General features: G+C 36.6%; 1 protein-coding gene across 8 annotated transcripts; it reads right to left on the bottom strand.

Moving 5' to 3' along the window:
- Positions 1-1807: 1807 nt before the first annotated feature.
- LOC149485621 (uncharacterized) lies at positions 1808-7764 on the bottom strand. Of its 8 annotated transcripts, none has more exons than XM_089698879.1 (4): positions 7324-7764; positions 6989-7232; positions 4708-4791; positions 1808-4623 (listed from the first exon to the last, which is right to left on the bottom strand). In XM_089698879.1, exons 2-4 carry the CDS (start codon positions 7059-7061, stop codon positions 1946-1948), a joined length of 2835 nt encoding a protein of 944 aa, XP_089555005.1. In that variant the 5' UTR covers positions 7062-7232; positions 7324-7764; the 3' UTR covers positions 1808-1945. The 8 variants fall into 8 exon arrangements, with proteins under 8 accessions (XP_089555005.1, XP_089555004.1, XP_089555003.1 ...); XM_089698878.1 differs by having other exon boundaries at positions 7415-7764; XM_089698877.1 differs by having other exon boundaries at positions 7525-7764.
- Between the last annotated feature and the right edge of the window lie 5456 nt (positions 7765-13220).

Below are 13220 nucleotides of genomic sequence, written 5' to 3'. Positions count from 1 at the left end.
CTTCATCTTCTTACTATTTTACTGTATTCAAGGTGATAAGATTTTACTTATTAGGTATTTGATTTTCTCTCAACTTGAATACAATAAAATAGTAAGAAGCTGAAGTCAAAGTACCTACCATTGCATGTAATATAGTAGATGTCTATAGCTATAGCTATACATTTCACAAGTTTGTGGATGCCGATAATAGATGGCGCTGTTTATCAGATCAATTGACATTAGCGGTCTTCAAAAAATTCTGCGAGCGGGCTCTCTATACCCGTATATATTATATTACTCTATGTTTTGATCACAGAACTATATCGAGATGAGTGTGTGTACCTCGCGTGCCGAAAGGGCGATTTATCATCGTGTTGCATATATTAAGAACTTAGGCGATCTTCACACTGCCCCGCACCACGCTGCATGTTCACTGAAAAATACACTGAAAAATAGTACTCACTTCGGAGCGCTGTAACACCTTAGCTATTGACGTAATGAAAAATGTTGTTCATAAAAGTTGTTCCTTGAAAAACAATCTACAAAAATGGTCTGATATCATTTCTTCGTAAAATGATAAAAAAAAGTTTTATCGAAAAATATAAATACCTACATATCTCTAATTTCTGAACAATTTTCGCTTATAATTTTTTTATTTGTAGTTCTACGACAAAAAGTTACTGGACTAAAGTTGTAGAGAATTTAATTTGCAACAAATAATGCTAACAATGTTTTTTTATCAGATACTAAATAGTTTTAAGAGTTATATCGTAAAAACCATATCAACCGCTCTTTTCAAGATGGCGGCCGTGGGACAAGGGTGGCGACCCCACAAACTTGGTGATAGCTTCACACTGACCCCCCCTACACATCAAAAAAATAAAATTGCGTCCTCTAAAAAACGCGACCCCAAATGTAACTTTTCAATGGACTATTTGATTATTCAACAGCTTGCGATGAATCAAGAGTATTTATTATGATAATTTACAAATGTATGAATTTTTTGACGTCGCTGTTATAAACGCCATTATCAATCCGAATAAATTATTTTTCACAGTTGTTGGTTTTTTTTAGAATAACCCCTTCCACCTAATCGTAAACAAGTCGTTTTAGATCTGGGACACAAAATATTATTAAGAGCTTTCCGCTTATTTATTTACAGCTCCATTTAACTTCGTCTACAAACAGTTTTTATTATAAATCATCCGATAAAACATTTATGACTACGTTTTGACGATTATAGTGATTATAGTAACCTTATTAATTGTTTTTTTTTTTATTGATCCTAAAGTATTCATATTAATAGAAATCTTGACATCATAACACCATATCGACACCTATTAAAAAACATTAGGACAATGACTGTTGCCGAGTGGTTGCTGACCAGTATTCCTGTACCGAGTTAATTAGAGGCATTAGTCATGGAATTTTCTTGATATAGAACGATGCGCAGCAGGAAGCCATTATTTCAAAGTACTTTTTATAAATAAGCGTATGTAGGCGTCAGGCTCCGAGATTGATTTAAAAGAACACGAAGGTCTCCACAAAATCACTTGGTATTACAATTTACAATTATGACCATTAATAAAAATAAATATCACAAATAAGTTATAGTAAGCTCGTGATAGATGTGCACTGGGCAACGGTCGGCGAACGAATGACCCCGAGTCGTGCGGCGTGCGCGCGCGCTGCTTTATATCGGTTCGCCGTTCGTTATTTTTTTAAAACTTCGATGGTGGCGCCGTCACGTCCTTTGTGGTCGAAGACACAGATATGGTCTCCGAAGTAGGGTTTGATGTACAGGGTTTAGCAAAATAAAAGAAACTGATAGTAACAATAGCATATATGTATTTGAATACATTTATAGTATCAAAATTTAACTTATACTCGAGGAACAATAAATAATGAAAAGCAGGGACGATTCCACCGACTATTTGGACAAAAAAGATCTATCTATAAAATATCTTCACGCTGTTTTAGCATGTTTAGCTCTTATATCCTGAATTTTGCTGCGTAAGCTATTAATGACACTCTGCGAGTCAAACATACCCCACTTTTTTTCCAAAGCATGCTTTTCGACGAACGTTAAAATAGCCATTCTTGCATTCGCATCTAACCCAGGCCTGACATTCGTGCCACTTATATCAAAAGCGTTAGCTCTGACACCAGTAAGTGAACAAACACTTAACGCACTTTGAGTAAAAATTTCCTCTAATAACTTTCGAGCTAACGCTTTACAGTCTCTTGCAGACCGCATGCAATGCGCTAGTTTAATAGAGTTTATAAATACACTGCTTCCAGGAACAAGTTCAACAAGGTTAAGTTTCGGGTCATCCTCACGGTACTTTAGTGTCCATTTGGTGTCATTTGGATCGTATTCCGGAGGTAATACAAAGGTTCGAATGTGACCACGAGTCGTTTTCGAAACTTCATTATCTCTATCCTGACCTTTCACATCTTTGATATCGTCACCACAATTATCATCCTTTTTACTACTTTTAGAGTCCACATCGTTATTTTCCTTTTCATCTACCTCCATACTGACATCAAGGTTTTCTTCCTCTTTCCTCTCAGCTAGATTTACTTCAGCTATTTGTTGAACCTCCATCGTAACCTCTTTAGAAGTCACTCCAACGACTTTGCCCTTCTTCAGTGCTCGCAAATTTTCTGATGCATTCGCAATACGTTCGATCACTTTCTGGGTTTGAACTAATGATTCGTGCATATCATGAGCGATCTGACAGGTTTCTGAGAAGTTGATTTTCATTGTTTGAAAAAGATAATATAATTGATCCGCCCAGACATCAGCCTTGTTCAATACAGAAATAACTGATTGGTTTGCTTGTTCATGAGAGTTTGTACTATCAGCAATGATTTCGTCTGAACTTAGATCTGAAGAGTTACTTCCTTCATCATTATCAACATCTTGCGTCGATGATATTCCACTCGACGTAACTGCTTCAACCATCGGCGATGCTTCCTCCATAAAAGTCTTTTTGGTCTGCCCTGAATAATTTGCCTCTACCAGAGCTTTGGGATTAGCAGAGGAGTCATTCTCGGCGCTACTTTCGGAGAAGCCATTTTGTTCAATACAGCTCGCCTTAGTCAATTTGTCAACGACCATGTCTTCTACGATTGAATCCTGATGCTCTGCTGAATTCGTACAGACAATCGATACATCTGAAGCATTCGTCATTTCACTATGGGCGGCAGGTTTGGACGTAGCACAATTGACTTCTGAGGAATGATCAGGTGTCTTCTGTTTCAACATAACTTGTGGATGTTTTCGAATAACCGGCGATGACTTTGAAATTTCTAGTTGACTGAACTGTCTATCTTCGTTGGTAGGGTTTTGAATGGCAAACGAGGTATTTAATCCAGTGATAGGATCCTGAATCAGAGGTTCGGGAAAATCAAGAGTAAAGGTTCGTAGATTTGGAATCCTGCTATCTTGTATTCCTTCAGTCAATGCAATGTGATGTAAAGGTTCACGATAAATTGATAATTGTTGGTTTTTTTCTGGATTCAGCGTATAATCACGGATTTGGTTTGCAAGCGTTGGAGGGCACTTTAAAGCATGAAGGGTTTTTCCCGTGCTTCGAGAACCAGGCCCTGAACTATTAACTTGGGTTTCATTATCCTTTTCTGGTTTTCGCTGAATATAGGGATATCTGAGTAAGAGATCATCAGAACTTGGTTGAGAAGCTTGATCTTGATGATCTTTTTTATAATTTTTCTTAATCACAGTGTTTTCAAAAGAAACAGCGCCCGTCAGATTCGATGATGTTAGTGTTCTCGATTCTACGACCATGTCTTCTACGATTGAATCCTGATGCTCTGCTGAATTCGTACAGACAATCGATACATCTGAAGCATTCGTCATTTCACTATGGGCGGCAGGTTTGGACGTAGCACAATCGACTTCTGAGGAATGATCAGGTGTTTTCCGTTTCAACATAACTTGTGGATGTTCTCGAATAACCGGCGATGTCTTTGAAATTTCTAGTTGACTGAACTGTCTATTTTCGTTGGTAGGGTTTTGAATGGCAAACGAGGTATTTAATCCAGTGTTAAAATCCAGGAACAGAGGTTCGGGAATATCAAGAGTAAAGGTTCGTAGATTTGGAATCCTACTATCTTGTATTCCTTGAGTCAATGCAATGTGATGTAAATGTTTACGATAAATTGATAATAGTTGTTTTTTTTCTGGATTCAGCGTATATTCACGGATTTGGTTTGCAAGCGTTGGAGGGCACTTTAAAGCATGAAGGGTTTTTCCCGTGCTTCGAGAACCAGGCCCTGAACTATTAACTTGGGTTTCTTTATCCTTTTCTGGTTTTCGCTGAATATAGGGATATCTGAGTAAGAGATCATCAGAACTTGGTTGAGAAGCTTGGTCTTGATGATTTTTTTTATAATTTTCCTTAATCACAGTGTTTTCAAAAGAAACAGCGCCCGTCAGATTCGATGAAGTTAGTGTTCTTGATTCTACGTTGGAATGTTCAGGATACTCACTTGGATTTGAAATCGTATCACTTTGTGTAACTCTATCTACTACTTTCAGTTGATTGCTATTTGACGAATTGATTGTTTTTAGTGACGGACTGCATCGTTTTGTTGGTGTGGCTGGCACACGTTCATAATCTGAAAAAATAGTTTAATTATTATCATTGGAGATGAAAATCATAAAAGTTAATTCGCATGGCTATCAACAATGTAAATACTCACCAGTTCTTATCACAGCCAAAGATTTAGTCCTAAGCGTCGTATGAAATTTCTCCATGATGTACTCACAAGCGTCGTTATAGGAATCTAAAAGAAATATAACGTCATTATTCAATCAAGTTATCAACGAGTTACTGATTATATCAGACACTGAAGAAAATAATCGGTAGAGGTTACCGATTGGAAATTTTTTTCTCAAAAAATTTATTACCGTTTTGTGGATAAGTATGATTAAAATTTTTCAAAAGCTAAAACAAAGTTCCATAGTTATTTCAAAAATTTTTAAAGTAAATAGAAATTGAAATTGAGTTTCGATAAATTTACTAATAAAATATATCCAGTAGAACTTTTAAAGTATCTTAAAGCATTATAATAGTCAAAATACTCTTATTTTTATAAATAGCTCGTTTTTCGTATGTATTAGTCCATTTTTTCATAATTTCATCATGTTCTTCCAGATAAGTTTGTAGCCATAAAATATCTTCATCGTCTTCTTCATTAGATTCACTTCTAACTAAAATTTAATTCGAAAATGTTCATGACTTTTATAACTTGAATTCTACTAAAAAGTGCATTTTAAAATAAAACCAACTCTCTAATTCCGATCTTGTTATCACTGATTGTGCTTTTTCAATTTTATGTAATAAATTTAACTTTTTAAAGTGAAACTTTTATTACATCGTGCATCGTCTCAAACTTTTTGGTCTGTGTAGCGCATGTCGCGTGACGGTCGGCTGCCGAGTAGGTATAAAGCAGTGTTCGGAAAGTTTCACTTTTACCGTGGTATCATAAAACCACACAACATTTTTTCGAGTATTACATATTATATTTTTCATACAACGCCCCTGAAGCTCTATCCTGTATAAAATGAAAATAAATAAAGAGTTAATACTTGGTGACTAAATCAAAAAGGTTTCATGTATGTAAAGTGTGTATGAATTACTAGCTTTCTAACCGCAGCTTCGCCCGCGCAGTCAAAGAAAAACCCGCATAGTTCCCGTTCCCGTGGGATTTCCGGGATAAAAACCTATCCTATTTCCCGGGGTAAAAAGTAGCCTATGTCCTTTTTCGGGTATCAAAATATCTCTATACCAAATTTCATGCAAATTGGTTCAGTAGTAAAGGCGTGATTGAGTAACAGACAGAGTTACTTTCGCATTTATAATATTCGTATGGATTTAATTGTATTTTTAATTGTATTATTAGCTCAAATCTATTTTTCAATAAACAGACACTGCCGTGGAGTAATATAAAATATTACATAAACAGCATACAAATTATGTTGTCAAAACCCCACTGACTTAATTTTTGTGTAACAAAATCGTCCATAATATTTTCACAACTTTTTTATCACTATTATTATAATATTGGTAGATTTATACATCCATACAGTAAGTGAAATACAACTAGTCACAATTTTGAATAGTAAATAATCCATTCACAGTGTACTGCAAACACAAGAGATGTTTCTCATTTATTGGTATTGCAACGCCATCTACTTAAAAATACCAAACATAAATGTTACCATGTATGGTATATGAGTGGGACAAATTTCAAATTAAATTATTATTTAAAGTTTAAATTAAAAGACTTCCAAAATTATTTTTATTATTTAATAATACTGAAGTTAGCCGTCAACTGCCAATTTTGAAAATTTTCATAACAAATCAATAATTATAATAAAACTAGCGGTCCGCCCCGGCTTCGCCCGTGGTACGTACGTATGAAAAATAGATGTTGGCCGATTCTCAGACTTACCCGATATGCACAGAAAATTTCATGAGAATCGGTCCACCCGTTTCGGAGGAGTATGCAGACTAACATTGTGACACGAGAATTTTATATATAAGAAGATGCTTCTAAAAATTTTCACTTGTCATTTGTGAAAATGCAGTTATCGGACATTTCAAAATTTTTAGAAATTATTAATAAAAAAAAAATCAAAAATTTATAGACGTCTGCTAACTTCAAGCGTCATTGTAATTTTTATTAATTTTCACGTGAAATTTTTTTATTAAATTTTTTTAATGCCAACAATTACTAATTTAAAATTGTAACTGTGATCTTTTTTCTTTCACCAAAAATAAAATCAGTTGTTTTAACCAAAAAAAAATTGGTTATCTCAACCAATTCGCAAATGATAATCTCTACAAAAAAAATCGGTAGCTGCTACCGAAAAAAGATTGGTAACCTCTACCAAAAAAAAATTAGTAACCTCTACCGATTATTTTTTCAGTGCATTTTGGTATGATAACTTACTTTTAAGCATCTAAAAAGTACTCACACGCTTCATCTTTTACGATTGCTATGTAGAGTTTCCATTTGTCTAAAGGTTCCTCACAGTTCATAATTCGCATTTTAGTTATCGATGGGGGTTCATCAGGATATGCAACTATACTCTTTCTATCTGTCACTCTGCGGACCCGTATCCAGGAGCGAGGTATACAAACGTAGTCACCAATATCTCCACACGGTAACCGATGCAAAAATTGGACCACCACGTATGGGCACCTATCAACAAAATTTGCCTGGAAACGTAAATACATGTATGTTAGTAACAATGAAAATTCTCATTGAGGCCAAACAAATGACGCCCCTGTGTTTTTCTGGTCATGTAACCTTGATCTCACTCCCTCGAAGGGCATCAGCATAAAACTCAGTTATATGAGAAACAAATAGATTTCTTAAATTTTAAACAACTGATTCTTACCTTCATTTTAGCGTGTCTGTCAGCTGTCTCTTGATGGCAATATCAACACGATATCCAAGGAGAATACAAATACTACGTAGGTAAACGATATCAATAATTAGAGTCCATACTTCCTCTGTGTTCCTTTCCAAATTCCAGTTTCCACCCATTTTTCCACCTACGATGATTCCTGTGACACTTCATCGTGTTCCGAATTTAACGTATTTTATGTTTAAAAAGCAAAAATAATTTTAGTGCATAATATTTTTATTTTATGGCGGCATTATTACCAAAAATATAAAAATGAAACATCTTATGCTTATAAAATAAAAACAGTATTGTTTAGTTTAATATAATGAAAATAAAATAAAATAACACAAAAGATAATACCTACTCAATTCGTGTACATGAAATGGAACGTTGAAAAATTGGGTGTCAGCGCCAACGGCCGCGGCCCGCGGCGCTCATCTTGTCTTGCGTTTGTCAATTCGCATTTCGCGTCAATCGCGTAGTAACTCCCCGTTTTCCAATTACAAAGCATAATGCGACTCAGTGCCGCACAATGCCGAATTATGCTGATGCTTAATTGGAACATGAAACGCACCAGCAGGTTGCGCTAAGTTCAGTGTTGAAAAAAAAAATTCATAGAGTTAGCAATAACCTCATTAATGTGTAAATAAAGTGGTATACATAATAATTGAAAAATATTTACGGTTATTTTAAGTAATTTGGATTTTGATTATTTCATTAACATTTTTTTCATCCATACTTATATTTATTTTTTTAACACAATTTGAATTAACTTTGATTATTTCGAAAAAACTACAATGAAACGAAAGCTTTAAAATTTTTTCCATCAATTAATAATTACTAACGATAAATCGATTGCACGCATCAATTCACGCGCATTACTTTTTCTAGTGCTCGATTGTGCGAAGCGTTGCTGTAGTTGGAACATTCAACGTTAAGCATTATGCCGCATAATGCGCTCTAGTGCTGTAATTGGAAAACGGGGACTAATACTTAGGGTGTATTCCGTTATGCACTGCGACCACTGTAAGGTGTGACGTCAATTCAGTATACTGTGAAGCCGTTTCTTTATAGCCAGTTATACTGGTTACGATTTAAAACGGAACGCAATCCAGTATACTGTCAGCCGCATTTTTTGACGCAGCATTCAAATGAGTGTATTAAAGTTTTCTAGAACGTAAAAATAAACTGTTTTGGAGTACTGTCCAATTAAAAATATTTTAATTAATATTAATTGTAAATTGAATTTATAATATAATAAAAGTAAGTACTTTTTCATAAAAAAGAATAAAAAAGAACTTTCAGCTCGTATTAAACATTTTCAACACAGTCTAATAAAGTTAATTTTTGCAATTCTTCCATTGTTTTATTTATTAATCCAAACTAATTATAGAACTTTAAAATTTTCTGATTATACTGTAAGTAGCTTTGTTTATAAGACGTTAGGCACTCGAGTGGTTTTGATTGATCATATATTATTACTTGCTCTGTGGACTGATCACGTGATCAAAGTACTGCGAGTACCTTACCTCGAAAACGCCAGTGCTCACAGTAGAATATGGCGGCGATTAATGACGTCATAAATTTCCCTAGGGTACTGCGGCAGTATACTGGCAGTCCATAACGGAACGAATTTTTCTACAGTGATAGCACTGTGCAGTGGTTGCAGTGCATATCGGAAGACACCCTCAATCTGTGGTCAATCGTCTGTACGAGTGCGTCAGCCTTGTATACAAGTTGCATTTTTATATTGATATAAGATATTTGATACTTTACATGGTATTCTGTTATTGTTGACTTTTTGTTGCTGTTGTTTATTTATTTATTTATTTATAAATACTTTATTGCACTTAAAGATAACAAAACAAGAAATACAAACACTTAAATATAACTTACACTCAGTACAATTGGCGGTCTTATCGCTTAGAGCGATTTCTTCCAGACAACCTTTGGTACAATAGAGGAATAAATACCAAAATACATAAATGGGTAGTGCAATAATAACTGTTGTTTGCTAAGTTTCCTTAGTTAATTGTATGTGAAATGCCGAAAAAACTAATTTTGGTACTTTATTCAAATCGATTTCATTTTCATATAAAATATTATCGATTAACGGATACAATTGATACGATTTCAGATATGATATCTCTTAGATATCTCTACTCGTGTCAAAAATGGATATGTCACAGAAATCATCATAGAGCGCATGGACGTATAAAAAAAGACGGACGCCGTATTACGAACAAACAACGTGAAGCCACCATAGTAAGCTAGCGATCGTGTAAAGACAATAAACACGCACACACTCTCACCATAGTAAGCTAGTCGGCCGCCATTACGTCGTGAACTACCGACTGATTAACTGCGTCACTGTTTCACAAAAAATATTTAAAATGCCGACTTGCGTGGTTAAATGATGTCGCAACAGTACAATTTTAAATAACAAAACACAAGGGATTACATTCCACAGGGTAGCAAGTTATTGCTTTTATGTTTTAATGACAAAATTATTACGGCAAAATTTATAGAAAAAAATACAGCCGCCATTGTCATCAGGACAGCTGTTGCCATGGCAACATGGCACACACACATGGATGTTTCGCCGCCATTACTAGGCTTCACTCAATGTTTAGGCGATATACCGTCCGTCTTTTTTTATACGTCCATGATAGAGCGTTTTCACATTCCACATCCAATCCGATATCGGATATCGGAAGCCGATAGCGCTTGACAAACTGTCGCGACAGAACTTGCTTCATTGTTTACACTTGCAAGCTGCTGTCAGACAGACTGTCGGACAGTTCTTGCAGAAGTTTACTTGCAGATGGAAACGCGGCCTTACACTTGCAAGTTGCTGTCAGACAGACTGTCGGACAGTTCTTACGGAAGTTTACTTGCAGATGGAAATGCCGCTAATGAAATAACATTTCAATTTCATCAAATATTGATATTCAAATTTGCCGCGCTTTGCGCGTTCATGACTTCATGTTATCTGTGGCACGGATTGACGTAGCGGTAAGAAAAAATGGCCAAAAATCACCACCAATTACAAACCTCAGCATGTAACAGTTGCAACTCACGCTCCTCCGCTACAGGATCCTAATCTGCCTAAAACTCAAACCCAACAAACTGGAAAGTCCAATGAAACCAATAATGACATTAAAGAACTCTTGGATATGCTTAAACAAATGATGCAACAATTGAACAACATGACAAGCCTTTTGCTAAGTGTAATATCCGACTGGCGATCGCAAACGACAAATCAAGGCAGTTGCGAGGATTTTATTCAGGCGGGAGGCAGGCGGCCCACCGTGCCCCCCCGCAACTAAGTATATTTAAACCCATAATCCTCGGCTTGTGGAATGCAAATGGGCTGTCAAATCATACTCAAGAACTAATATATTTTTTGCAAACTCATCAAATTGATTTTATGCTTATTTCTGAAACGCATTTTACCGTCAAATCCCACTTCCAAGTGCCAAGGTACAAATTGTATCACACTAACCACCCTGATGGCGGAGCTCATGCAGGTTCTGCAATACTGGTCAGGGACAATGTCAAACACTACGTCCACAATCCAATAAGCACTAACGAAATTCAAGCCACTACCATCTCTATTGAGAGTGCAAGTGGCCCAATACTGGTCTCAGCGCTTTACATCCCCCCAAAGCACAACCTAAAAGCTGAGCAATATATGTCTTTCTTCAATCAACTCGGCAATAGATTCATTGCAGCGGGGGACTATAACGCCAAACATACTGACTGGGGCGCAAGAACCACTACTACGAAGGGTCGTGAACTAAAGAAAGCTGTCGAGCAACTTAACCTATGCGTTACATCTACTGGAAAACCGACATATTGGCCTTCCGATCCAAAGAAGAATCCTGACCTGGTTGATTTTTTCGTAACGAAAGGTCTTCCCATCTCTTCCCTACATTGCAAATCTACATACGAACTATCGTCTGATCACACACCTGTCATAGCCGTACTGTATAATGAGCCTGTGGAAGTAACAAAACCTTGCAGGATTCATTCTCGAAGAACTAACTGGGAATACTTTCGAGAAATTATAGTCAGCACAATAGATAAACATATACCCTTGAAATCAGATGACGATATAACCACAGCTGTTGAGAGTTTTAACAATTGCATTCAAACTGCTGCCTGGAAAGCTACGCCCAAACACAGAGATATTAAGATCATACCCATGTATCCACAAATAGCAACCGAACTAATACTTAAAAAGAGACAGGCAAGAAAACAGTGGCATACCTCTAGACATCCAGAAGATAAGAAAAAATTTAACAAACTAGCGAAGAAAGTTAAGAACACTCTAGAAGACATCAGGAACATAGAAATAGAGAATCGCTTGCACAGCCTAGATGCCACCTCTGCAACAGATTACTCTTTGTGGAAGACAACTAAATCTTTAAAAAGCCCAATATCTTTCCAATCACCACTTCGACGGGATGATGGCACGTGGGCCAAAAGTGACGCTGAAAAATCAATCTTGTTTGCTCAGCATCTTTCGCGAGTGTTCACGCCGAACTCTGCTGACGGCTCTAGCAAGATATCTGAAGTAACAGAAGCTCTATCGACACCGCATCAGCTTTCACCTCCCATAAAAAAGTTCACGGCAAGTGAAGTTCGTTCCACAATCAATAATCTTAGCTTGAACAAAGCTCCTGGTTATGACTTAATAACAACTAAAGCCATGAAGGAACTTCCCTCCGTAGCCATTGACTTACTAACTGCTATATATAACGCTATACTGCGAAGAGAATACATACCTCCTCAGTGGAAAGTGGCTGAAATCATACTTATTCCCAAACCAGGAAAGGCTCCAGAAAACGTTTCCTCCTACCGCCCCATAAGTCTACTACCTGTTGCCTCAAAGATCTTGGAAATTCTCATTCTGAAACGCCTGGCTCCACTGCTAGCCAAATCTGATTTAATACCGACCCATCAATTTGGCTTCCGCAAAGGTCACGGCACGATTGAACAAGTCCATCGTTTGGTCGAGATGATTAATAACGCATACGAACACAAAAAACAGCAGCTTTTTTGGACATTTCGCAGGCATTCGATCGTGTATGGCATGAGGGCCTTCTTTATAAAATATTCCAAGCTTTACCTATAAACTTCTACCTAATCATTAAGTCATATCTTCAACAACGACACTTCTACGTTAAGCATGGAGACGACAGAACAAATCTCTACGAAATTAAGGCTGGTGTTCCGCAGGGCAGCGTAATGGGTCCTGTATTATATCTAATATACACTTTTGACTTACCGACTAAAGAAGATGTTCTCGTTGGGACATTTGCTGACGATACTGCTCTCATCGCAATGCATGAGGATCCTGTATCTGCCTCGAAAATGTTACAGCAAAGCTTAAATGATGTCTCAGTGTGGCTGAAAGACTGGAGAATAAAAGCCAACGAAACGAAGTCGGTGCAAGTGACATTTACCCTCAGACGCGATACTTGTCCACCAGTTCAACTTAACGGAATAACAATTCCCCAGTCAGAAGATGTGCGTTACTTGGGTATATACTTGGACAGACGTCTTACATGGAAGAAACATATATTTACAAAAAGGAAAGCTCTTAGTGTACAGTTTCGCAAATTGTACTGGCTCTTGGCGCGTAACTCTGGCCTTTCACTGAACAACAAACTTCTTTTGTACAAGTCTATCCTCAAACCAATTTGGTCATATGGAGTTGAACTTTGGGGTACTGCAGCTCACTCTAATCTGGAAATTATACAACGTTTCCAGTCAAAAATACTTCGTATCA

The sequence above is a fragment of the Colias philodice genome, chromosome 9 (genome assembly GCF_061535455.1).
Source record: "Colias philodice isolate Cphi_HAF_F1 chromosome 9, ilColPhil1 Martin Lab GWU primary, whole genome shotgun sequence".
Lineage (NCBI taxonomy): Eukaryota > Metazoa > Arthropoda > Insecta > Lepidoptera > Pieridae > Colias > Colias philodice.
This window is presented reverse-complemented; position numbering and strand designations above follow the sequence as displayed.

Excerpts from the sequence above, each read along its gene's own strand:
- LOC149485621 (XM_089698877.1), bottom strand. The coding sequence starts at position 7,563 with ATGGGTGGAAACTGGAATTTGGAAAGGAACACAGAGGAA. Across the intron at positions 7,233-7,524 it reads TGGAAAGGAACACAGAGGAA|GCAAATTTTGTTGATAGGTG; the intron begins GTATGGACTCTA and ends TTACGTTTCCAG. Across the intron at positions 4,792-6,988 it reads AATCGTAAAAGATGAAGCGT|ATTCCTATAACGACGCTTGT; the intron begins GTGAGTACTTTT and ends TATTTCTTTTAG.